This window comes from Stegodyphus dumicola, chromosome 2, assembly GCF_044657685.1.
Source record: "Stegodyphus dumicola isolate Sdum_Otavi_A_Nest chromosome 2, ASM4465768v1".
NCBI classification, from domain to species: domain Eukaryota; kingdom Metazoa; phylum Arthropoda; class Arachnida; order Araneae; family Eresidae; genus Stegodyphus; species Stegodyphus dumicola.
The window spans coordinates 269,273,735-269,299,286 of record NC_140769.1 but is presented as its reverse complement, the minus strand read 5'-3'; the positions used below and the strand labels follow the sequence as shown (position 1 = coordinate 269,299,286).

General features: G+C 34.7%; 1 protein-coding gene across 1 annotated transcript in view; it reads left to right on the top strand.

Moving 5' to 3' along the window:
* LOC118197678 (uncharacterized) overlaps positions 1 to 25,552 on the top strand; it is a 69,382-nt gene that overhangs the window by 26,843 nt on the left and 16,987 nt on the right. The window contains exons 4-6 of the mRNA XM_035369215.2: positions 4,738 to 4,793; positions 13,047 to 13,176; positions 22,731 to 22,894. Of these exons, the coding sequence (XP_035225106.1) occupies positions 4,738 to 4,793; positions 13,047 to 13,176; positions 22,731 to 22,894 (350 nt within the window). The remainder of the gene's footprint in view (positions 1 to 4,737; positions 4,794 to 13,046; positions 13,177 to 22,730; positions 22,895 to 25,552) is intronic.

Genomic DNA, 25,552 nt, shown 5'->3' with positions numbered 1-25,552 from the left:
ATGTTTGCAACACTGTTGTATTTCGAGAACCCGAAGAAGACAGTTCGGTTTTTGAACCAAAATAACAGCACATGCAAAAATCTTTCACATTACACGGTTTTACTGAATAGAACTATTGCAAAATGCCCAGCTACAAGAGATAGATTCCCCGCAAAAGCAGGGTTAGGGTTGCCAGAAAGTGGCAGTGAAAGGCAGGGCTGCCAAATGTGGTGCGAAATCGCCTATTTGGCGACAAACTTGGCTATGTGCCATAGACGGAGCGAGAGAATTATAGAATTAATTTTTAGCGGTTTTCTCGAGAATATTCTCGAAGGTAGGTTAAAGGTATATATACCCTGCCTGTACGGAGAGAAAGTAGTGTCTTGACTTCAGAGATTAGCTTGAGATTGATCGATCGAGACGGGAGCTGTACTTTAATGTTATAGCCTGAAGGCTGAGTTACTGATTGTTTCAGCGTGCTTGTCATAGTTTTTCGACGAGAGTAAATTTGTCTTTGGAATTATCCTTGTAATAGTGCTTACTGGCGAATAAATTGTGTTTTGATTCTTTATCAAGTGTTGTCATCCGTTATTACAACCCACGAACCCGTAGAACGCAAAAGTACTTTACTCAGACAGAGCAGCTGGTCCACTTGGGGATTGTGTTTTTCAGCCTGTCTAAACCTTGCCAGTGATTCTATTTCACAAGTCTGGAGACATGTCTGATGGGAGCTATTGTTTTAGTGAAGACAACGAACGTACAGTGCAAGAAATGAAGTCAGCCATACGCTTAACGCTGCAGTGTTGTTAAGCTGCAGTGCATGAGCTCTTTTTTGGGTTTAAAAACAGAAAAAACTGGGTTACTGGGGTTCTCGAAATACAATACTGTTACAACAAACTGATATACTCATTTAAAAACGCGTACATGGTCATAAAATGTAGGGTTATTATTAGTTTAATTAACCAGTTGTTATGTTTTAGATCTTTACTATAACTTCTAATTTTTTCATTTCCCCACCAGAAATTTAGAAAAAGAGTGTTTTAGAGGTTTCGTAAGTCGAAGGTTTGTAACTGTAAGACAGAGCATGTTTCTGCTTCTCGAGTACACGTTACTAGGTTTTGCCAGCTCTGACAACATTGTAATTCTGCTTTGCGTTTTTCCTGCCGACATTTAATTGTTACTCTGAGCCCCCTTATTTATAAATTTTTATAGAAATTTAAAATCAATCGTGTAGTCCTTCACTACGAGGCTTAGTTTAAGTTTTGAATATAACTTTTACTTTAAGTTACACGGGAACAAGTTCTGGACGGTCTTCTTAGCACGAGAAGCGCGTTTATATTAAAGTTTTAATTTACTAAGAAGGTCATTTTAACCTTTTCATGTCTCAGTCGTTAACTTCAGACGCTACGATAATTCGCTCCATGCCTGTTAAGAATTTGATATTAGTTTATGTTACCAAAGATTATAAAAATTTATAAAACCATTACACATATACAAACTAAATAATACTGGGCAATATATGTTACAATTAATAAGATAAGCACTTAAACACCGCCGCTCCCGTACACTTACATACTTATAACGATACGATACAATTATAATATTAATGCAATACTATATCACCCTAATGTATTTTACAAATACGCTGTACAAATATTAAGTATACTGTTATGTAGGATTTACAATGGTAGTTCAAACTGAAAGACTGAAAACTGAAACAAAACAAGTTCAAACTGAACTTGAAAAGATATCTATAATGATGATAATACGTCACTGTCTTGAAAAAAATTTCCACATTGTATATTTTTCAAGTTCATGGCTTTTTTTTTTTCCTCTGGCCAACGTGGCGGTTGATCCACTCACTTTGACAGTTCTCTATTGCTGCTGTCCGTAGCTGTGGCAGAATGTTATCTATACTGACGAACTAAAACGTTAAGACCATCCCCACATTTTTCGGTGAATTCCTCTGGATGGTGTGAAGGGCATGTGATCAAGTGGGAATAGTATTTAACTGCTGCTGGAAAATATTAAATAAAAATTTTCAAAGAAGAATTTTAATTATCGTTTCTACTGTTCTTTTAAATTTTGCTAATATGTGCGTATATCGGATATCGGAGTCCCACGATTTTATTTTTACTCGTGTGTGGCTAGCTAAAATTTATTTATTCCTTTTTAATGCATTTAACTAAAACTGCATGGTTTTAAAATTGTCTTTTTAATTTTATTTTATGCCTTTTTAGTCTATAAAAGTGAAAACTTAATAAAGAAAATCAATGCCTTTTGAACGCAAACAAATTATTTCTCATTTCCTTTAAATCAATAAGCGATACCATCTTTTCCTTTAGAGTCCTTTTTACCTGTATTTATTCGATGATGTTAATTTGTTTTCAAATTTATGTTTAATTTTAGAAATCTAATCTCATAACTTCTTTAAATCAAGGAATGTTAATAATGAGAGATCAAATCTTTTCATTGCGAAATTCGTCATTGTTAACAAACGTACAGTAGGATAAGGATTTCTGAAATCACCAAAATGCTTATTAAACATTAGAAATTCGGGAAAAACTTCATTTGGAAGATTATTTTGCTGTGTATTGGATGGTATACAGATCGAAATTCTGCGATCATTAGTTTGACTGTCAATCAAGGATGCATGGGAAAAATTCTAGTCTAAACGAAAAGAGATAGTTTTGAATCAATACCTGCTTAATAATAGATTTTTCATCACAAAAACATATGTGTAAAACAAATTTTAAGGAATTCGAGTAGGTAGAAAGGGCTCAGAAATTAATTTCAAGATTTAACCTAAGCAAATAAGGAAACCAAGTTAAATAAAATTGTGTAAATAAAGACTTTAAATTGCAAGATGTGTATTTCTTTTACTAGATGGTTTTCGCACGAGGCTTGCAACAAATATTTCTCTCAAATGTCAGTACTTGTATTTTGCCAGGGTAGGAAATCAGCAAATTGAAAATGGTAAACTTCTCGATGATATTTCTTTCACTCTGTTTAAAAAAAATCTTTCGTTCAACTTTTATAGCTTTCAATAAGGAAAGATTGATAAAAGAATGCAAATGTACTGAGTAATACAGCCGTGGTCTTCCAACAAAGTCAGTTGCAATTTCAAAAGCGATCGAGTATGATCAATTCCAAGGCTCGGAAAATATAAATAGGAACTCCAAATTAATTCATTTATTTTATTAGCCCAAAAGGTGTTACTGTATTAATTTCGTTTTGATATTCTGTGGCGTTTCACTTTTCAAATTGTTGCCACCAAATATTATCGCCCTCTATTATATTTAAAGAAATTAAATAATGAAGAATCTGCATAAACGTTTGTATGTTTCTAGCATTGTGATAAAACAACAGTACCTAGAGCCATCAAATTTTTAATTATGTATGTCTCCACCCGAGTATGGACATCTGGAATTTGTTTTATTATCTATTTCATATTTTGTAAAGCATTTATGAGTTTTGGATTAAGAAACTCAACGATTTCGAAGCGAGCAATAGCAACACTGTACGGAAAAAAAATTCTATGTCCAGCGCGCGTGACTGTGTATGGGAAATTCTAAAGATATGTTCATTTTAAATTATTTTGCGATATTGCTGTTGAACTGAATTTTATGGTTAAAGTGCGAAGAACATGATATTTAGTAAATAAAGGTAACGCACAAAACTTTAAATGTCTTATCATACGCCCTCACATATTCAAACAGTACCACAAGAGAGATAAGTAAAAACTGAGGCCTCTCAAAAATTCGCGTTTGGAAAAATCCTAAATGAATTAGATGCTCATCCATACAGGCTATCACCTAATTAGCGCTTAGCCACTTTACTGTATTTATTAAACCAGAGAATGTGAGGGAACGAGAACTAGCTTAAAGCACTCGTGGCACCTGCTTGTTCTCAAGGCTTTTACCCCGCGTTCCTTACAACATGCCTTCGGGGTGTAATTGGAAAACACGTTCTGCTAACAGTTGAAGGGTTCGAGTTCCAGTGAGGGCGTCGGTGATTCCTGATGTTTTCCAGAGTCCAAAAAATTATAATTATAATCTAAAAGTGGTGCCTCAACTAAAATGTTGGCAGCGATAATTCGTCACTGTCCTTATCCCGAGACACAGTTTAAGTTGGAGAGAATGCAAGGTATTTTCTCCCTCCTTACTGCGTGCCTTTATGGTGTAACTGGAAAGCGCCTCCCAGCCGGCATAATGGCTAGTAACATTGACTGCCGTGCCGATGGGTCCGGTTTTTGAGTCCCGGAAACTTTTAAGCGTATAGTGTCTATGCCGCAAGGGGGGTCCTTTTAAGCGTATAGTGTCTGTGCCGCAAGGGGCACTCAAAATACACGGTGAATAGAAAGCCATCTAAAGAGGTTAGGGTAAGAGAAAAGGGGTGAGACCCTTTTCTCCTCAGACCAACCCCTGCCTCAAAATTAGGAGGGAAGCTTAACAACAGTTAGGTTCAGCTATACCTCTGTTACCTGTGGGATGCTTGCCTAGCTTCTACCTGTAACTGTAATTGGAAAGCATGTCTGGCTGATTATCAAAAGACCTGGAGTTCGATTCCTGCGGTGGGCATTAGGAGTTTCTTCCGTTTTCTGTCTTCGAAAAATTCCAAATGACTATGCAAGTTGGGATAGGAGGAATATCTTAATTCCTTAGAATATAATTGTATTTCTTACACTAAAATTGTATTTGCTTCATGAATGGTGAGATTAACTCTTCAGTTTTTAATGAACTCTTTATTACATTTTAGGGATCTCAAACATGAGAATATACTTATAGAGCATGAAAGAGTAGTAAAAATTGTAGGTAAGAATCTTCCCATTCTTCTAATTAAAGTTCAGATTTTTTAATATTTTAATATAGAAGTCTTCTGTTTTATTATTTGAGCTAAAAAATTGTAAAATTATGCTTTCATATAATGTAACTCATAGTTTTAAATACTTGGTTGTCAGAAGCGGAAAACCTGTAACAGCTTAACCAGGGAATTTAAGTTATTCTTTTGAGCATAAAATTCGGATTGATTATATATAAAACAATTAAAGATGTTTTATTTTTATGTAATACTAATACTTGAAGAATATTTGCTTGGGAAGCTTGTGAAAAACTGCGTGATTTATAAGAAACCCATTGCCATGATTCTTGAGAATGTTCGTTATATTCCTGGATTTCCGATTTTCGATTAAACCTGTCAGAAAATTTCAAAAATTCAAAAGACATTGTTTTCTCTAGCAAATTATTACTTTTCAAAAACTGAAAGTTGCTTTTCGTTTCCGTTAAAACGCTTGCAAGCTAACTACAGCTTTTTACAAGGAAGTATAATTGATTAAAATAAACTATTACACGATATCGGGAATGAAATTTCAGAGTGCGACATTTAAAACTGATATATTTTTGTTTATGAATTATGACGATTTCCATGGAATAAAATGCGATGTACCAAACGTGATAAGCAGCTTTAGAAAGCAAGAATTTGATCACAGTATAGATGTGGTACCATCAAATACTGTCTGCCTCGCAAGAAGATACTGTTGAAGAGTGTAAGTAAATGTCATAGATCTGTCTTCAGAGGCTGTTCACACATTTTATAGACGATGTATATTGTATTCACAAAACTAAATTACGTAAAATTCTTGTGTTTTAAATGTTCTATTTGAGATCCCTTATTCTGAACTATCTTTCGCCACCGCAACTTCAGGATAATAATGCCTATTGAAGTGGCAGAAGAGATATTCCTATCCCATTCCTCCCAACAGCTTTCCAGAGTCCTGTTAGGGTTTTGGGACAACGTTTGGATAATGCAGTTTTTAAAAGTCCGAAAGCACAAAAATCCATAGGTGACACATCGGGAGATTAAGTAGGGATATCAGTGAAGGGTATGGCCTTGATAACAGTTTTTTTGTTCCATTTCGTTTAGGAAATTTACAGTGGATTTTGATGTGTGACTGCTAGCTTGGTCCTGATGGAGTCTCACAGATCGATGGCACTGTGGTTAAGCGATGGCATTTCATTCAGAACAGTTGGCGATAAAATAGGTTCCTGATAGCATTTGGAGTTAATCTTAATATTTTTTTTGCACTCTCTTTATTTTTAACTTGCCATTATAAGAAAACCAGCAACAATCACGAATCCCTTAGAAAAACTTTCTTTCGATTCTTTGAACCATGTACTTAAATTTTTTTCTCCCCTTTTATGATAATAAATGGCTCTTTTTTTGTTACAGTCATTTAAATACACTCATGCTTCATCTATTGTGACAATATTTTTCCATTTTTCTTTGGATAAGTGTTTCTCATATAGAATTCTGCAGCGTGCCCTGCGTTGAGCGATATGCTTTGGAAGAAGACGATGCACGTTGCGTTTTTTCGCTTTCTTAAGATTTAAATCAACTTTTATCATTTTGTTTACAGTGAACACCGAGCATTTTAATGATTTTGCAACTGTCCTTTGACTAGGGGAATTTTCTTTTAACATTAAACAACGTACCTTTGCAATAGTCGAAGATGACCGTTTTTTCCTTGGATACTTGTTTGGAATTTTTGTCCCACTTGAGGCTCCAATTCGACGTTTTTTTCCTTTCTTGTTGATGATATTACCTATCGACGCTTTAGATACCACAAAACCATGACTCTCGCATCGTTTTTGGATAACGGAGTATGCATATTTCTCTTCGAAAAAAGCGTAAATGTAGCCTTCGAACCACTGCTTTGTTAAATACGCCATTTTGAATAAAAACAAAACTTTCAAGCCACAGACGATAATTTTGACTTTTAAAAACATAGTACCATTGCAATTACTTCTTTTGCAGCAAACGAGTTTTTATTACCGCTTACCAAAATCGTCTCAAAAATGTGCGAACATCCTCTGTATTTCAAATTATATATTTATCGATGTTACTTCACTTGCGAAACAGCGGCATTATAGGATAACCATGAGGTTTCGTTCTTAATGTAAATGTTAGGAAAATGAGGAAACTTTTCCTGTAAACAAGATAATGCATTGTCATACAATTTAGAAATTCCAAAAAATGTATTACTTTGCATATAAACGACTCACTGCAATACGAGAGTAACTCGTTTCTAGAATTATTATGTCAGAACACAGGAACCTTGGGCTCATACTGCATTGATAACTAGATAATAGATTAAAATGTAACCAATTGTTTACTAGACAAAAAAGAATACCACAAGAAGAAATTTAACATGCGTTTTCCATGTCTCGAAAGCGCGACTTAGGATATATATTAGATTTATATATAGCATTGTTACAACATAGGTATTTTGACACAAAATCGGACTTTTTCTGAAATAACATACCAATTTTTTTCCATATTTCGATTCTACGACTCAAATTATGCCTAGATATTAAAATTTGTTATTTTCGGTGAAAGATTTATGGATAAATTAAAAAATTTATCTTGGTGCATTTTTTTCCAGTTTGCACCAAGAATAATTCCCTTGGAGAACTGAGAACTTTTTTTCCATATTTCGAAGAGAATACTTTAGAGAAGGGAAGAGAATACAAAGGCTGTTCGCGCAATGTTTAGACGATTTTCATTGTATTTATAGAAATATTTTAACCTAAAAGTTTTGAGTTTTAAATCTTCTATTTCTTATCCCTTATTTTTCACTATCTTTCTATACCATAAATTCGAAGACAATAAAACGTTTTGGTATCGGAAGAAGTATTTTATATTATTCCTTTTAAGTCCGAGGAGGGTTCTTGCTCGACGTTTGGATAATGTGCTTTTTAAAAGTCCACAAGCGCAAAAATCCATGGTTGATATGTCAGGAGATTTAGTAAGATTGTGAGCGAAAGGTAAGATCTTGATTTGCAATTTAAGGATAGTTTTACTTGACATCCGTACGTAAGCACAAAATAAAGGACTCTTTTTCTCCAAACGAATTAAAAAACTGATTCCAAATGGATTCAGAAGAGATTTTTCCGTGGCGTCTGTACGTACGTATGTATCTAGCATAACTCAAAAAAGAGTAGCCTCGAAAGTTGAAATTTTGTATATAGGACTGCTATTATATGTAGTTGCGCACCTCCCTTTTTGGTTGCAATCGAGCGCATCCAAAAGTATATATATACCTACTCTGTTACTCGGCTGGGTGAGCTCAGTTTTTTTTTTATTCTTATGTGTTGGTAAATTGTGCATTTTTTGCTTTAAAAGTGATCGCATTATGTTGTTTTTACTTTCGGTTAAGGATTTTATGCTATTTTTCATCTACATGCAATAATTGTAGAATTATCAACAATATATACGCTTTTTAAGTGCGGATAAGCCTAATTGAAAATTAACAGAATAGTCGATTTGTTGCCAATCTAGAAAAACTGAGCCTCACAACAACAAAGATAAAGTCTTCTCTTACTGTGAATTAAAACATGTTTAATTCTTTCTGGAATTAACATTTAAGTTATTACATTATGCCATATATTGACTCATCATAGTGTTCACAAGAAATTAAGTCAGGTTTTACACCTTCAGTGTCTTTTTGCCGAGTGGAATCAAAAGTAAACCTTCAGTTTTTTTGCCTCGAAAACTGTGCCTTCTTGTACGCTGGCCGAATTGCTCGTTTTTTGAATTGTATAAACTCTCGTGGTAATTGTAAAAACTGTTTTAACTATATTTATGCTTTATATTTTTCAATTATTAATAAACACAGTTTGAGTTTTTTATGTATTTTTGTTTTGCCGCGAAGTGAAAACTGAATTCCTTGAATGAGAAGTATATCTCGAATGAAATTCGAGGAAATAAAATTAAATGAAATCTAGAAAAAAACGCGTATAATTTAATATTACGTACAAGGAAGTCTTGTGGTGTACACATCAGATTTTTTCATTATGTAAAACAATTTCGTGTAAACATGATTCTGTTCAATTTGGGCCGAGTGGTAAAATCTACTTTGACCCAGATTCAAATCTGTGTCTCGAAGTGTCTCTTAATGTATCGCGGTTAGTGCGTCGTCGAGAGAGCGTGTTGAGCTCCGGGAACGACTGGTACCGAAGAGTCGGGAGCTGTGCTCTGTGTGTCGTCGAGTGCATCGCGAGTTGTAGCGTGAAGATTCTCGACAGTACGTGGAGTTCCGAGAACGAACGGGCAGAGTCGGGAGCTGTACTCTGGTGCTTTGCAGTGAAGCTGTCTCCGCCGTTATTGCCTGATAGTGTGAAGGCTGTATCGCTGATTGTTCCAGCGTGTTTATTGTAGATATTCGACGACTGTAAAAGTGTTTTGGAGCTGTCCTGATTAATATTGGTTAATAAAGTGTGTTTCGATACTTCATCAAGTGTCATCGTTATTCACTGCAAATCCACCCGAACCCCGTACGAATGTGAAGGAAGAAAACAACGTAGCATTATTAATCACAGCCTTACTCAGATTGTGTAATTTACTAATTCTCGCAAAACTTGTGATGATTTACATAACAATATCTGCGAGTCTTACCGTAACTTTACATCGTGCTACAAGTCATGAATATACGTATTTTAATGTCTGAAAGTAACGAATAGTTGTTCCTGCGAGCTAGTAATTCATATTCAGTGCTTGTTTGTCAACGCTACTGCAAGGTTAACTCATTTTGATGCCCATTTGCCAATCATTCCAACTTACAAAGTTATATGTAATATTTCAAAGCGGTCACTGTGTTGAGAATAAATTAACTGTGTTGTATAGGTTTCACTTTTAATAATTAATAACCTTAAACGCAAAACAGGTTTTAATCCCTTTCCGGTATTTCATCAAAATACTTGTTTAGTATGAATAAAATACTGTTATCGTCACAGAAATGAGATTATATTATCTTCACAAAAGTATTTAGTTTTACGAAAATATTTTTACATGCTGCTGTTCACCAAGTAATAATGAATCTTGCAACTCATCGTCAGAAATATTTACTCTTACACCAAAAACCTTGTCATGTGAAATACGTGAAAAACTGGAAATTACTTTAGGCTGCGATTACAAAACAGCTGCATAGTGATAAGAAAATAAATTTAGTTTAGATTTGTTTTAATATTTACGTTTTTACAGACATCACGTTTTTTTTAAACCAGGAGAGATGAAAAATGAGCAGTGCCTTCGCCGGGAGTCAAACCACAGACCTATCGAATACGCGCCGAGTGTGCTGACCACTACACCGCGAAGGCATGCTGAGAAGGAGGGAGAAATACCTCATATACTCTCCCTTTTAAAGGGCGACTGGGGATTATGAGACCCCATCGCTAATTCCTGGTGGTGAAGAATCATCATCCACCACCTTTTTAGTTCGGGCGCCACTGTAGAACTATTAGGTTATTTTTGAAGCAGGAGTTGTGAAAAGTAAGCACTGCCCTCACCGGGACTCGAACCACGAACCTCTCGAATACGCGCCGAGCGTGCTGACCACTACACCTCGAAGGCATGCTAAGAAGGCGGGAGAAATACCTTACACGCTACTGAACGTCCATTCTGGAAACTTAGGAAGCAAACTTAGAAACGTATGTAGATGAATATCCTACCTTCAAAAATTCTTAAAAAAATGTACAGCAGTGTCAAGCTGCTATCTACTTAAATCATATTTTCAGTTTTTCATGCTTTATGCATAGGTTAATAATAATATACCGTATTTGCCGCCGTATAAGACGCACCTCCTTTTCTATACACATTTTTGAAGGATAAAACTTTATTATACTGATCATTGCAATGAATTTACAGTATTTTAAATATAAAATAGTACAAATACAAAGTAATACTTTCTGCAAATACCTAATATATCTGGGAAAGAACAACTTTAAAGTTCTTCGTCCAAACCCAGACACTCATCTGCAGAGCAAAATGAAGAATCATTTTCTCAGTTGGGGGTGGCCCGAAATGCTTCTCTGCAGCCCTGTTTCCAGGTTGTTTAGCATACGCAATTACACGTAGCTTGTATGCTATGTTATAGCAATGCCGACGTTATTTTTGAGCCATAACTTACCAACAAATTTAAGACAACGGAACAGTAGAAAATTCATACACTTAAAAATCTTTCACAAAAATTGGAAAGTTTAAACGAACCCAGCTGTGATCGTCGATGACAGAGCATGCGCGTTCACTGAACTCTCCCTCTGTAACTAATACTCCCACACTCCGCAAGGAAACAAGAAAATCACCTAATTCCGAATACAGGAAATATCCAGAAGTGAATGTAATCAAAACTGAGTATCGACGTATAAGATGCATTCAGTTTTTCAGACCTATTTTGAAAGAAAAAAAAATGTGCGTCTTATACACCAGCAAATACGGTATATATGATTTAGTTATTAAAAAAAACCTGAAAGATTTCAGAGTGTAACTGTCGCCCAAAAGGGTTTGTTAAGGTTCTTTAAGCTCTGGCTGAGCTCTGTCCACCAATCTGCTATTACATTCACTTCTTTTTATCTTTATCTTTTTTAGCATAATTTTCTTTGCGATTATATAATATACAGTTCAAGGAAAAAATTGTAAAAATTTTAAACCCAGCAAAGCGGCATATGTTTAAAATTCCGAATGTAGTGATAAGTATTAGTATACCTTTATAGTGGCTTTGTCCCTGAAGGACTATTGTTTACGTTTTGCGATTTTGCGTTGGTGCACTATAAATGTCCGTTTCACTTTTCAAACTGTTGCCACCGAATGTTAGAGTCCTGCATTATATTTGAAGAAATTAAATAATGAAAGATCTGCATAAATCTATGTCTATTTTTCGCATTGTGATGAAACAACGGTACCTAGAGCCATCGAATTTTGAATGACGTAATCCTCCTACGAATATAGGCATGTGGAAGCCCAAATTTGAAATCTGGAATTTGTTTTATGATCAATTTCCTATTTTATAAAACTTTAATGAATTTTTGAGTAGCAAATACAACGATTTGAAAACGAGCAATGGCAACACTTTACCGGCAAAGGGGGGGGAACCATTTTATCTCTAGCGCGCGGAACTGTACATCCAGAAATTCTAGAGATACGCTCATTTAAAAATTGTTTTGCGATATTGCTGTTAAATTGAATTTTATGGTTTAAGTGCAAAGAACATTTAATAAATAAAGGTAACACCCAAAAGGTTAAAAAAATGTCCCTTTGGGCATAATGTAATATCTGAAGGATTTTAGATTTTTTTTCTCCTATTTTTTCAGTCTTTTCCAACTTCAGCATATCAGTATTCAGTTTTCTTAGTAAAAAAATGACAAGCAAAACTGTTTTTTTATTATTATTATTAACATTTCGCGTGTTAAATTTATTAATTAAATATCATATTCTTCTCACTTGCACTACATACCAATAAATTCAACAGTAAAATCACGAAATATTTAAAAACAGCATATTTTTAGAAATTCCGATAGATAGTTTTGTATGCTGGAGGTAAAAATGTTTTATTCCGTACAGTGTTGCCACTCCTAGCTTTGAAATCGTTCAGTTTGTTAACCAAAAGTTCGTTAAAGTTTTTCAAAGCATGAAATAGATATTATAACAAATTCGAAATTAAAAATTCGGGCTTCCAGGCGCCCATTTTCGGGTGGAGGACTACGTCATTCAAAACTGGATGACTCTAGGTACAGTTGTTCTTTAACAATGCGAGAAACGTACGTACATTCATGCAGATTCTTCATTATTGAATTATTTTTAAGTCTAACAGAGAGCGGTAATATTCGGTGGCAACCAATTTGAAAAGGAATACAGTGATTTTAAGTGTTTCGACGCATAATGCCGTTTCAAAACTAACATCACATTTTTGACTAGCGCCCCTTTGGGGCTAATAAAAATAAATTAATATAAATCTGTTTAAAAAATTACGCAGCTATTATGTGTAACTCTGGCTTTCAATATGTGCCACACATATAAAATCTAACGCATACAGTCACATAATATATTGAGCTCGCAAGTGTATTTACTATTCCCCAAAATACGTACATAGCCACAAACCAGCAACTCAGCACTGTATCACGTGTAAAAGACTTTTGAAGTATTTAACAGAGAGAAATCATTTAAAAAAGTGCCCGGGGAAATTAAACTGTTTGCGGTCTCAAATAAAACTTAATATTCAGCTTAATATTTTTCAGATTTTGGACTCAGTAACGTGTATTATCCCTGCTACCGATTAAGAACTCATTGCGGATCCGTGGATTATGCTGCCCCCGAACTCTTCCGAAATAGATCAGTCTACGGAAAACCTGTCGACATGTGGAGTTTGTAAGTTTCATTCTTTTTAGTAGCACCTGAGGATTTTATAAAAATCCTTTTAATAACATCATTATTACTTTTAATAGCATGCATCTGGGGAAGAATGGTTACCAATTAGAGCTTATTTAATATGTAGAGCAGCTTGTTTATCGTTTTAAAACCATCTGACCGGCAAGGCCGTATATATACGGCATAGATTATTTTTTTGTGATGTCTGTAAGAACGTATATATACGTATGTCCAAGATGTATGTATATATGTAAATATGTCCAAGAAATTAAGGAAATGCAGTGGAACCTCGAGATACAAGCACCTCTATATACGAAAAATTCGAGGATACGAGGAAAGTGCGAGCGAGACATTTATTTCTAAATACTAGCATTGACTAGAGTAACGAGCAATGAGCCAGGCTGTTGGTATGCGTGGTACCACTTCCCGATCCGACTCGACTCGGGGAATTCCCTCTTCAGATCACTCAGTGTTCTTTGATCTACGTGTTTGAGCTCTTGTGAGTTAATTGTTTATTACATTTAACGTGAAAATGATTATTTCTCTATGCCTCTCAAGAAGCTTGTTGCCTCAGATAGTGTTGCAAAGAAAAAGAAGAAAGCCATGGCTGTTAAAATTAAGAAAGAAATCATAGATAAACATAAGCGTGGTGTAAGAGTGGCGGAATTGGTGAAGACTTACGCCCTTTTGACATCTAAGATCTGCACTATTCTATTCTGAAGAAGAAAGAATAACTTAAGATGTAAGCAAAGGACTTAAGATGTAAGCAAACTTGATGTAAGCAAAGGAGTTACCGTTACTTCCAAGCACCATCCAGAACTCCTGGAAGCTGTTGTTGGTATGGATTAATGAGATGCAGGTGTTGAAAGTTATCATTTGTCAAAAGCTATCATAAAAGTTAACTACGGTTATATTATTTACCAGTGTTATTTATTAGAAAAATTGATTTTTATCTTGATATTTTTAGGGGACGGATTAATTGAATTTCCATTATTTTCAGCGAGGCGGGTATAAAGTACCATAGACATTCTGACATTGAAATCAAGAAAATAATTATCTCTCATAGTAACTTTGGGAAATTTATCCGGCTGGTCATAAGGTTAAGTTGAAAACTGTAAATGCTGGGTCTTAACCCTTTGCGGCACAGTGTGTCCGGTCTGGACACACCTAAAAATTTCCTTCTGTACGCACAGAAAAATTGAATGAAAAAGGATTTATAGGTTACGCTGAACCTTCTTCATTTATAGTAGATGGCAGCTTAACACAACCCAGTCCATATATTTTAGCCATGTTTAGTTTTTTAGGACCCTCATTTTTCAAAGAAACCTTACAGATATTTTAGGGTATGAAAGGAATTATTTGAAAAGAAATTTCTATGTTATTTTTTGACTGTATGCTAATCTCCTTATTCTATATTAGTTTTAAGTTTTTACCTTGAAATCTTGCCTAAAATCAAACGGCGAACCATAGGTGTGCCCAGACCGGGCTCACCGATAATCTAGGACAACTGAGAGAGTGTATTATTTGTTTCTCCGCATCTCATAGGTCAGTTCACTGACAACAATGCTCGTTTCAGCACTCTTTTCGAAGCTCTATTCAATCAGTGGTGCCACTTTGGGCACACCCACAGAATTAAAACGATAAGCGCCATCTTCACAAAATTTTACTTAAGTATTTCTGTAGGCCTAATTAGACTGCCTATCTTTTTTTTTTTTTTAAATCAAAACTCCAACTTTAAAAGGTAACATGCCGGAAAGGGTTAAAGAACGTAAGAAATATTAAGCGCAGAGATCTACCGAAAACTAGGTCTCCTGCGTCAAATAGTTAGCAGACTTAAAACAAACGAAACGCGTTTGAAAGAAATCAAAAGTAATACCTCAAGAAATACATGAAAGGGAGAAATGATCTTATTGTTCTAGAAAATACAACGTGTATAATAGTGAAAACATGACTTTCGCGTGTTACCGAGAAGAAAAAATATTAGTTAGATTCACTTTTCTGCGATATTCATTTTGGAAAGCCGACGACCCGGTGACAAGTCTGAATGCTATGAGCTAGTAGTGATGTAGAATAACTATATACAAGTTTACAAGATTCACTTTATATACGATATATCGAATAGATTTGCTGCAAATGCGCATTGAAGCTAAAATATTTATTTATTCATTTGTTGTTAATTATTAATTATTTTCACGATTTATGCGGATCTCTCGCTTTTGAGTTTGGTAAAAGTATGCCCAAAGAAAAATTGTGTTGAGATGATGTATCATCATTATGCATTTCCTTGAATTTGTGGACCTTGAAATTTGAGACATATGATTTTTGCTTGAATTTTGGTAAAACGTTGTACAGTTTTAGTAGAACAAGGGCAAATGGAGATGTTGTTTGAACCTAAAAATTGAATTGCGAGCTAGGATTTCACGAATAACGAATACTACAAGCGACAGCACATTGCCATGATGCGCTTCCATTTAATAACACGGGTCGCATATGTCATTCATCAAGCTTTTTCAAGCTATTTTTATTCATCAACTGTCTTTCTGGCACAAATCTATGGTTCATAATTCTAGAAATGACGAAATAAACAGTGACCATGACTTTAATTTTAGGTCTATTTCTTTAAGATTATTTCTTCAACAGTTCTATTTTTGACCATGACTTTCATTTCGGATGTGTTTCTTCGAGATTCTTTCTTCCACAGTTCTCCTTTTGATCATTACTTTCAATTTGGATGTGTTTCTTACATATTCTTTCTTCCACAGTTCTCCTTTTGACCATTACTTTAATTTCAGATCTATTTCTTCGAGATTCTTTCTTCCACAGTTCTCCTTTTGACGATTACTTTCAGTTTGGATGTGTTTCTTAGATGTTCTTTCTTCCACAGTTCTCCTTTTGACCATTACTTTAATTTCAGATCTGTTTCTTCGAGATTCTTTCTTCCACAGTTCTCCTTTTGACGATTACTTTCAGTTTGGATGTGTTTCTTCCATGTTCTTTCTTCTACAGTTCTCCTTTTGACCATTACTTTAATTTCAGATCTGTTTCTTCGAGATTGTTTCTTCTACAGTTCTCTTTTTGACCATTACTTTCATTTTGGATCTGTTTCTTCGAGATACTTTCCTCCACAGTTCTAATTTTGACCATTACTTTCAGTTTGAATGTGTTTCTTTGGTATTCTTTCTTTCACAGTTCTTACATTTTGACCCTTACTTTAATTTCAGATCTATTTTTTTGAGATTCTTTCCTCTACAGTTCTAATTTTGACCATTACTTTCAATTTGGATGTGTTTCTTAGACATTCTTTCTTCCACAGTTCTCCTTTTAACCATTAATTTCAGATCTATTTCTTCGAGATTCTTTCTTCCACAGTTCTCCTTTTGACGATTACTTTCAGTTTGGATGTGTTTCTTAGATGTTCTTTCTTCCACATTCTCCTTTTGACCATTACTTTAATTTCAGATCTATTTCTTTGAGATTCTTTCCTCCACAGTTCTAATTTTGACTATTACTTTCAATTTGGATGTGTTTCTTAGATATTCTTTCTTCCACAGTTCTCCTTTTGACCATTACTTTAATTTCAGATCTATTTCTTTGAGATTCTTTCCTCCACAGTTCTAATTTTGACCGTTACTTTCAAATTGGATGTGTTTCTTAGATATTCTTTCTTCCACAGTTCTCCGTTTGACCATTACTTTAATTTCAGATCTATTTCTTCGAGATTCTTTCTTCCACAGTTCTCCTTTTGACGATTACTTTCAGTTTGGATGTGTTTCTTAGATGTTCTTTCTTCCAAAGTTCTCCTTTTGACCATTACTTTAATTTCAGATCTATTTCTTTGAGATTCTTTCCTCCACAGTTCTAATTTTGACCGTTACTTTCAAATTGGATGTGTTTCTTAGATATTCTTTCTTCCACAGTTCTCCTTTTGACCATTACTTTAATTTCAGATCTATTTCTTCGAGATTCTTTCTTCCACAGTTCTCCTTTGACCATTACTCTCAGTTTGGATGTGTTTCTTCGATGTTCTTTCTTCCACAGTTCTCCTTTTGACCATTACTTTAATTTCAGATCTATTTCTTTGAGATTCTTTCTTCCACAGTTCACATTTTGACCATTACTTTAATTTCAGATCTATTTCTTCGAGATTCTTTCTTCCACAGTTCTCCTTTGACCATTACTCTCAGTTTGGATGTGTTTCTTCGATGTTCTTTCTTCTACAGTTCTCCTTTTGACCATTACTTTAATTTCAGATCTATTTCTTCGAGATTCTTTCTTCCACAGTTCTCCTTTTGACCATTACTTTCAATTTGGATGTGTTTCTTAGATATTCTTTCTTCCACAGTTCTCCTTTTGACCATTACTTTAATTTCAGATCTATTTCTTCGAGATTCTTTCTTCCACAGTTCTCCTTTGACCATTACTCTCAGTTTGGATGTGTTTCTTCGATGTTCTTTCTTCCACAGTTCTCCTTTTGACCATTACTTTAATTTCAGATCTATTTCTTTGAGATTCTTTCTTCCACAGTTCACATTTTGACCCTTACTTTAATTTCAGATCTATTTTTTTGAGATTCTTTCCTCTACAGTTCTAATTTTGACCATTACTTTCAATTTGGATGTGTTTCTTAGACATTCTTTCTTCCACAGTTCTCCTTTTAACCATTAATTTCAGATCTATTTCTTCGAGATTCTTTCTTCCACAGTTCTCCTTTTGACGATTACTTTCAGTTTGGATGTGTTTCTTAGATGTTCTTTCTTCCACATTCTCCTTTTGACCATTACTTTAATTTCAGATCTATTTCTTTGAGATTCTTTCCTCCACAGTTCTAATTTTGACTATTACTTTCAATTTGGATGTGTTTCTTAGATATTCTTTCTTCCACAGTTCTCCTTTTGACCATTACTTTAATTTCAGATCTATTTCTTCGAGATTCTTTCTTCCACAGTTCTCCTTTGACCATTACTCTCAGTTTGGATGTGTTTCTTCGATGTTCTTTCTTCTACAGTTCTCCTTTTGACCATTACTTTAATTTCAGATCTATTTCTTCGAGATTCTTTCTTCCACAGTTCTCCTTTTGACGATTACTTTCAGTTTGGATGTGTTTTTTAGATGTTCTTTCTTCCACAGTTCTCCTTTTGACCATTACTTTAATTTCAGATCTATTTCTTCGAGATTCTTTCCTCCACAGTTCTCCTTTTGACGATTACTTTCAGTTTGGATGTGTTTCTTAGATGTTCTTTCTTCCACAGTTCTCCTTTTGACCATTACTTTAATTTCAGATCTGTTTTTTCGAGATTCTTTCTTTAACAGTTCTCCTTTTGACGATTACTTTCAGTTTGGATGTGTTTCTTAGATGTTCTTTCTTCCACAGTTCTCCTTTTGACCATTACTTTAATTTCAGATCTGTTTCTTCGAGATTCTTTCTTCCACAGTTCTCCTTTTGACGATTACTTTCAGTTTGGATGTGTTTCTTCCATGTTCTTTCTTCTACAGTTCTCCTTTTGACCATTACTTTAATTTCAGATCTGTTTCTTCGAGATTGTTTCTTCTACAGTTCTCTTTTTGACCATTACTTTCATTTTGGATCTGTTTCTTCGAGATACTTTCCTCCACAGTTCTAATTTTGACCATTACTTTCAGTTTGAATGTGTTTCTTTGGTATTCTTTCTTTCACAGTTCTTTTTTTATCTTCCATTCCTTTGTTCTACACCTTCAATGTCAAATCGTATTTGTAAACCCAAACGAATCGCCCCTAGTTAACCTATCCAGCAAATCTTGGTTTCGAGCAGTCAACACAGGCATTTCTTTTTCAATTTTTGATTACTTTGAAAGTCAAACATTATAGGACACTTATAACACACAGTTTTTCGTTATCAGTTTCCTGAATAAAATCGCGAGAACGATGGATGTTCTAAATTTAACTCTTCAGCGATCATTCCAAAAGTTAGTTGGTCTGTCTCGTTGCACGCAACATTCCAACGATATTTTTTTTGACGAGAGCAGCTGAATGCCGTCCTGCTGTTACGTCATAAATTATGTATTCTTTTCTTCTTGAAAACACACTTGAATGATGCTCTCCGATGTACCACATACACAAGTTGTGTATCACATACACAACTCTTCATACACAAGTTCTAACATTTTACAAATTTTATCTTCATTGTACTTAAATTAGTTACCAAGACGATAACTCGTTACTCCATCAATGCATCGCTCTTCATATGCACTACGCGGTAAAAAAAAAAAAAAAAAAAAAAAAAAAAAAAAAAAAAAAAGCTTTGTAAGAAAATCATAATTCACATTATACACATTTCACAAAAATAAAACTTGGCTGAAGACAAAGAACACAACAGTTGTGCATTTCATTGTCTGGTATGGTGCTAGTATTGTCAGGTGGTAAAAATAACATCAATGCGTAAACTGTTTGAACAAAATAGGTATACAAAATAACAAAAAGAAAAAAAAATCTGAAAACTTTCAGGTTTTATATTAAGCCCAAAGGGGCGTTTTTTAGGGTTTTGTGTGTTACCTTTATTTATTAAATATCATGTTCTTCGCACTTAAACCATAAAATTCAATACAACAGCAATATCGCAAAATATTTAGAGTATATATCTTTAGAATTTCCAATATACAGTCTCGCGCGCTGGCGATAATTTTTTTTTCGTACAGTGTTGCCATTCATCGCTTTGAAAATTTTGGTTGAGTTTGTTAATCAAAAATTCATCAAAGTTATATAAAATGTGCAATAAAACTAATTCCAAATGCCCATATTGGAGTGGAGGATTACGTTATTCAAAATCTGATATTTCTAGCTACCGTTCCCCCCCCCGTAATGGGAGAAACATACATACATTCATGCAGATTCTTCATTATTTAATTTATTTAAATATAGTGCAGTGCTCTAATATTTGCTGGCAACAGTTTAAAAATTAAAACGCCGTTTATAGTTGACGACGCAAAATGCCAAAATTAAATTAATAGCCCATCTGAGCAATTTGCCCTTTTGGACTAATAAAAAGGGAATTTTGAAGCACAGAAATTAGAATTAATTATGGAAATTAGAGAGTTTCTTCGTAAATAAATGATTTAGAGTGATAAATGTTTTGGAATTCATTGTTTATAAATATAATATTGTATTTAAAACTCAGAACGCTAAAATTCTCATGCATTCGTATTAGAAAAAGTTATTACACCATACTTTTATCTCATAGTTACCTATTTTATCTTTTATATCTATTTTAAGGAAAAATACGAATATTTGCATGTTATTACTATTGTTTTATCAATCAAATAAATCTACGTATCGAGGATCTAGATCAGACCTTGAAATTCTACCTAATTGGGTATAATTGCATTTAATTCAGCATTTTTATACAAGGAAACGGTTTCCTTTTAATGAGGTATGTTCGATATGACAATTGTCAATTTTATTTTAGCCTGATAGAATTATAATCAGGCTACTTATATCATAAATTCTAAATTGGGATATAAGAAACAGAAATTCATTTGACGATGGTTTGTGAATTCATTACGCTGCGTTTTTTAAAAACCTAGCCAGATCTAGGCATGACCGCCATTAGTCAAATAGGTATCCCAATATAATTCAGACACATTTAAAAAAAGAATGGCAATACAGTAGTTTCTGACAGCATTAGCCGTTGCCATGTCTTTAAGTCCAGAACGAATGTCCAATGGCCTTTGCACATCTCGTCAATATCACATAATGGGAAAGATGGAGAGTTTGCTAAAAAAAATTTATGTCGATGTTTCATGAGGCATATTCATGTCCAGTTTGCATTCAACATTATTACCCACGATTGCACAATGACTTGGGATCCCCTGCAGAGTAACACTGCGACCGTTATTTATTACAGTATTTATCAAAGGCCGACAATTTGGAACAGAACCATTGTTTGAAAATATGACTGAAGAAACCGCTTTTAATAGTGGCCTGTGAATCAATAAATATCACAATGTTGTGATCATCTGAGATGCTTTCTAAAGAATGTCTCTTTAATTTCTCATTTTTTCACCTTTACTGTTTTGAAATGAGCAAAGGAAGAATAAAATAGAACTTATTTTGATTTCCCGCCGATCGGCGTACAAGCTCTCTATTTGTCCCACTTAAAACGGGTAGTGAATACGTATGAAGTTGATGTTTTCATCAAACAAAACTTGGATAGATGAGCTATTGTTGACGTACACTGCGAAAAAAAAGGGGGGGGCAGTTTTATATCTCTCGTTTTACTGGACCGATTGACAAAATTGAAATTGCGTTTTTCATGTCTCGAAAGCGCGACTTAGGATATATATTGCATTTATATATAGTATTGTTCTAACATAGGTATTTTGACACAAAATCTGACTTTCTCCTAAAAATATATCATTTTTTTTTTCCATATTTTGATTCTACGGCTCAAATTATGCCTAGATATTACATTTTGTAAAATTTGGCGCGAAATTTACGGAGAAATTCAAAAATTTATCTTGGCATAATTTTTTTCAGTTTTCGCCAAGAATGGCGAAATTTCTTAATATTGGCGAACTTCTTAATATGTGGCAACCAATTTTCCTTTCCCTTTTACTATGACAGAGAGGAAAAAACACACCTCATTCCTACCTTTTTGCATTGTGCTTGAGCGGGAAAAAAGTCCCATCGTTTCCACTTTCAAATAATTTTAGAAAAGTGTCTAACTCACATTTGATGTTTTATCGCTTTCAACAAATGTGCCAAATTTTAAAACGCGCCAATATATAAATTCACGTATATATTCGGAAATTTTGAATAAAAAAACTGTAATTTTTTGCAGGTATGCTTAGAAATACGTCTACTTTAAGATGATGGTAAAAATTTTATAGATTATAACACATTTTTTAGAAAATTTATAAAAATTATTTTAAAATACAAATTAAATTAATCATAAAAAATAAGCGAATTTTATTTGGAATGAACCTGAATTTCGAAATGTGAAAGGAAGAAACAAATAAGTTTAATAAAAAAAAAAAGAGAGATTAATAAATATATATCAAACTCAATTAACTTCCAGGAGTTAAAATTTTGAGAGCTAATTTTTTAAAAACTACTTCTGCGATTTTTACAAAACTTGATAGTGTGGTGTAATTTGAGTCGTAGAATCGAAATGTGTAGAAAACTTGGTATTTTATTTCAGAAAAAATGCGATTTTGTGTCAAAATACTTATATTAGAACAATGCTATATACAAATCTAATACATATCGCTATAATAAGTTGCGCTTTCGAGACATGAAAAATGCAAGTTGAATTTCGTCAATCGGCCCAGTAGAACGGGAGATCCCCCTTTTTTTTTCCGCAGTGTACGTTAATAATACAAAACACAGAGTATCATTTACCTTTGCTTTGTGTTCCTTTAAAATTATCGATTAAGATTCAGAATTTCAACTTAAAACATTCTTCCAAAGTGAGACCTAAGTGAATTTAGATAATCAATTTAGCAGATTGTGCAATACAATGAACATTTTTGTGTTGTGTCTCTTTGTCTAATCTGACTATATTTTTATGTGATGATTTTAGAGGAGTCATCCTATATTCGATGGTTATTGGTAAAATGCCTTTTGCCATACCTAAAGGTGCTTTGGATTCTGAGCCACCTTCACGTAAAAAGGAGTTATTTATCAGAAGGATAAACAAAGGATTAACTCAAGAAAACTGGGAGCAAATGGAATTATTATCCACTGGTAAGATAAATTTATTTTATGGAATCATATAGAGATAATTATACAGTTTAAAAATAATAAAAAAGACTGCAACATATCATAAAAGGCATTATGAAAAAGTTGGAATGACTAAAGACAAAAGGCTGACAATATTTTGGTCAGGCTATAAAAGGACTCTACATAACATAACTTGTTCCTGTATCTTTGGTATTTAGTAGAATATTCTTACAACTTGTATATTTCAACAACTTAGAAAAAAATTTTGCTCTGTGTGTATTTACCCTTAATCACATTGTATACAACTTACAACTGTCTAGTTTAGTTATAACTTGTATAGTTGAACAACTTTAAAAAAAGAGAATTTTTGTCTACATGTATTTCATATAGACTGCTCTGTTTGGAGGCGATGTAGTTAGCAATAATTTGCGTTGCCACATGCAATAAGATTAGGATCATTTGGTTTATAAGACAGCATGCAACGAATAAGTTTCTGCGGGAAAATATATGGAACAGCGTTTGATATTGGCCACAGTAAAATTAAATGCAAGAAAATCGTTGGCAATCACTGTGCTAAATAAGCGAATTTTGGGCGGGGTTTTTCTAAAATTAAATTAATATCTAAAATGTCTGTTAAGATTTCGTGCTAGACGAGTAAGTGTTGCTCTATTAGAGCCACTATAAACATGCAAAACACGTTTGCTTTAATTACGGAATATAAACTTCGTGTGCTTTATTCATCTTCCGAAGTGGACGTTGTGAACGAGATTTGGGTCAAGCATGTCTGTAAAGCACCGTTCTCACTGGGTTTTATCTGAGCTAATGGAGTCAGTTCTATGTGTCGACCACCTCCGCAGTGCCCGCATTTAAGATTTTTCAACTTGCTGCCCTATGGGGGAAAACTGGTTTTGGAGGTGGGTCGACTACGTTAGTTGTGTTCGTTAGCTCAGACAAACCCCAGTGGTAACGGCCCTTAAGGAGACGAAGAAGGCGTTATCAGAAGCTTTGTGAATTTGAAAGAGGACCTTTGTAGGTTACGAGAAGGTGGATTTTTCCTTCCTCCTCATTGCAGAAGGATTTAGTAGAGATTTCTGCACTGTACATGCAAGTTGGCACCGGTGGTCGTGGAAGGTACTGTCTCGAGAAGGCTGCATTCCGAGGCACACATGCCACCACTCAAAGCAATGACAGCCGTATTCCACACGTGGTACTATAGGGTGCGGTAGTGTTTATAGTAGAATATTAAAAGCACACCATAAGGCAGTAACTGTAATTTATTTATTACCTCTTATGAAAATTAATAGTTAAAGGTATGCCATTTACTAATGTGTAAGTCATTGTCCATTGCGTGGATTACTTTTTGAATATGGTGCCCCCCTCTGCACAACACATTCATCTAGGCTGCGTTGGAAGCTTGTAACGTATTCCCTGGGACATTGCCGACGGCAGTTCGGATGCGATCCTTCAACTCAGGAATGGTGGCACGGCGTGTTCGGAAAACTTCTTGCTTCAGGTGGCCCCAAAGTCGGCACATGAAATATCAGGTGAGCGAGGCGGACAGGAAATGTCACCAAAACGGGAAATTACTCTACCTGGAAATGTCTGTCGCAATGGTCCGTCCATCTGGAACTTTCCCATAACGTCCCAAGTTGAAATGTTGCCGAAATAGATGCTGGGTAGCAATAACAGAGTAGTTATTCTTGAAATAACTTTCAACAGCAAAGGTACGGTGCCGTGAACTCCAGCGATTCATATCACTATGACACTCGAAATGGCAGTTCATTAGTATACGAATGCGGCACGAGCTGGAGCGCATTCATGAAGCACGTCATTGTGCTACGTAAGTCAAATTACGCTATGAACGCTGCCGCACCCTATACATCAGCAGCAGACATTCTATCTTTTGTTGGAGCCATAATGATATCTCTATCGAAGAGGGGTAGTCTCCGACCTAAGGTGAGCTTAAGTGCTACCAAACAGAGTTAAGTCCACCCCCTCCAAATTAATTACCTCTACCATCCGCTAGCCACAGCCAGAGGACAGGAGGACAGAATCAGTCGGCATCAGAGGAGTACAAGAAAGGTTACAAAGGACATAGGAGCACTAAGTGCGTGCGTTACAGACAGTAAAGCATGTATGCAGGCATGTGGTAAGATAAAAGTGAGTAGTAGACACAGTCAAACCACAACAAATTTTGATAGCCGCCGTACAAAAAAAAAAAAAAAAAAGAATAACAATACAAAACGTATATAAAAGAGACCAGGAAACCGACGTGTCCCACCGGTGAAAGAGGATCATTACAAAAGCATGCGTTATATAATGCGAATAGTTAAATAATTAGTAAACTCCAGGTTAGAATACAAGGTATACAATATAGTAAAAGACAATTCAAAAGAATAGCGTCGGCATCTTATGATAAGATAAAAATGTAACAATGTCAATAGGTAGTGCAATATCCAAAATGAGACCCAGACGGGCGACCTTACGTGAAAATCCACGGGGCCTGAATCCCGTTTGAACACGTGTGAAAATAACAGTCAAGATGCCCGTGTCCAGTGGAAAATATACAGTCAAAAGTCGTTAATCCGGACTCGTCGGGACTTCGGCGATTCCGGATTATAGATCATCAGTTTAAATCTGGTAAAATGGCATGCAGAAATTATAAAATTAAAAATATGAAAC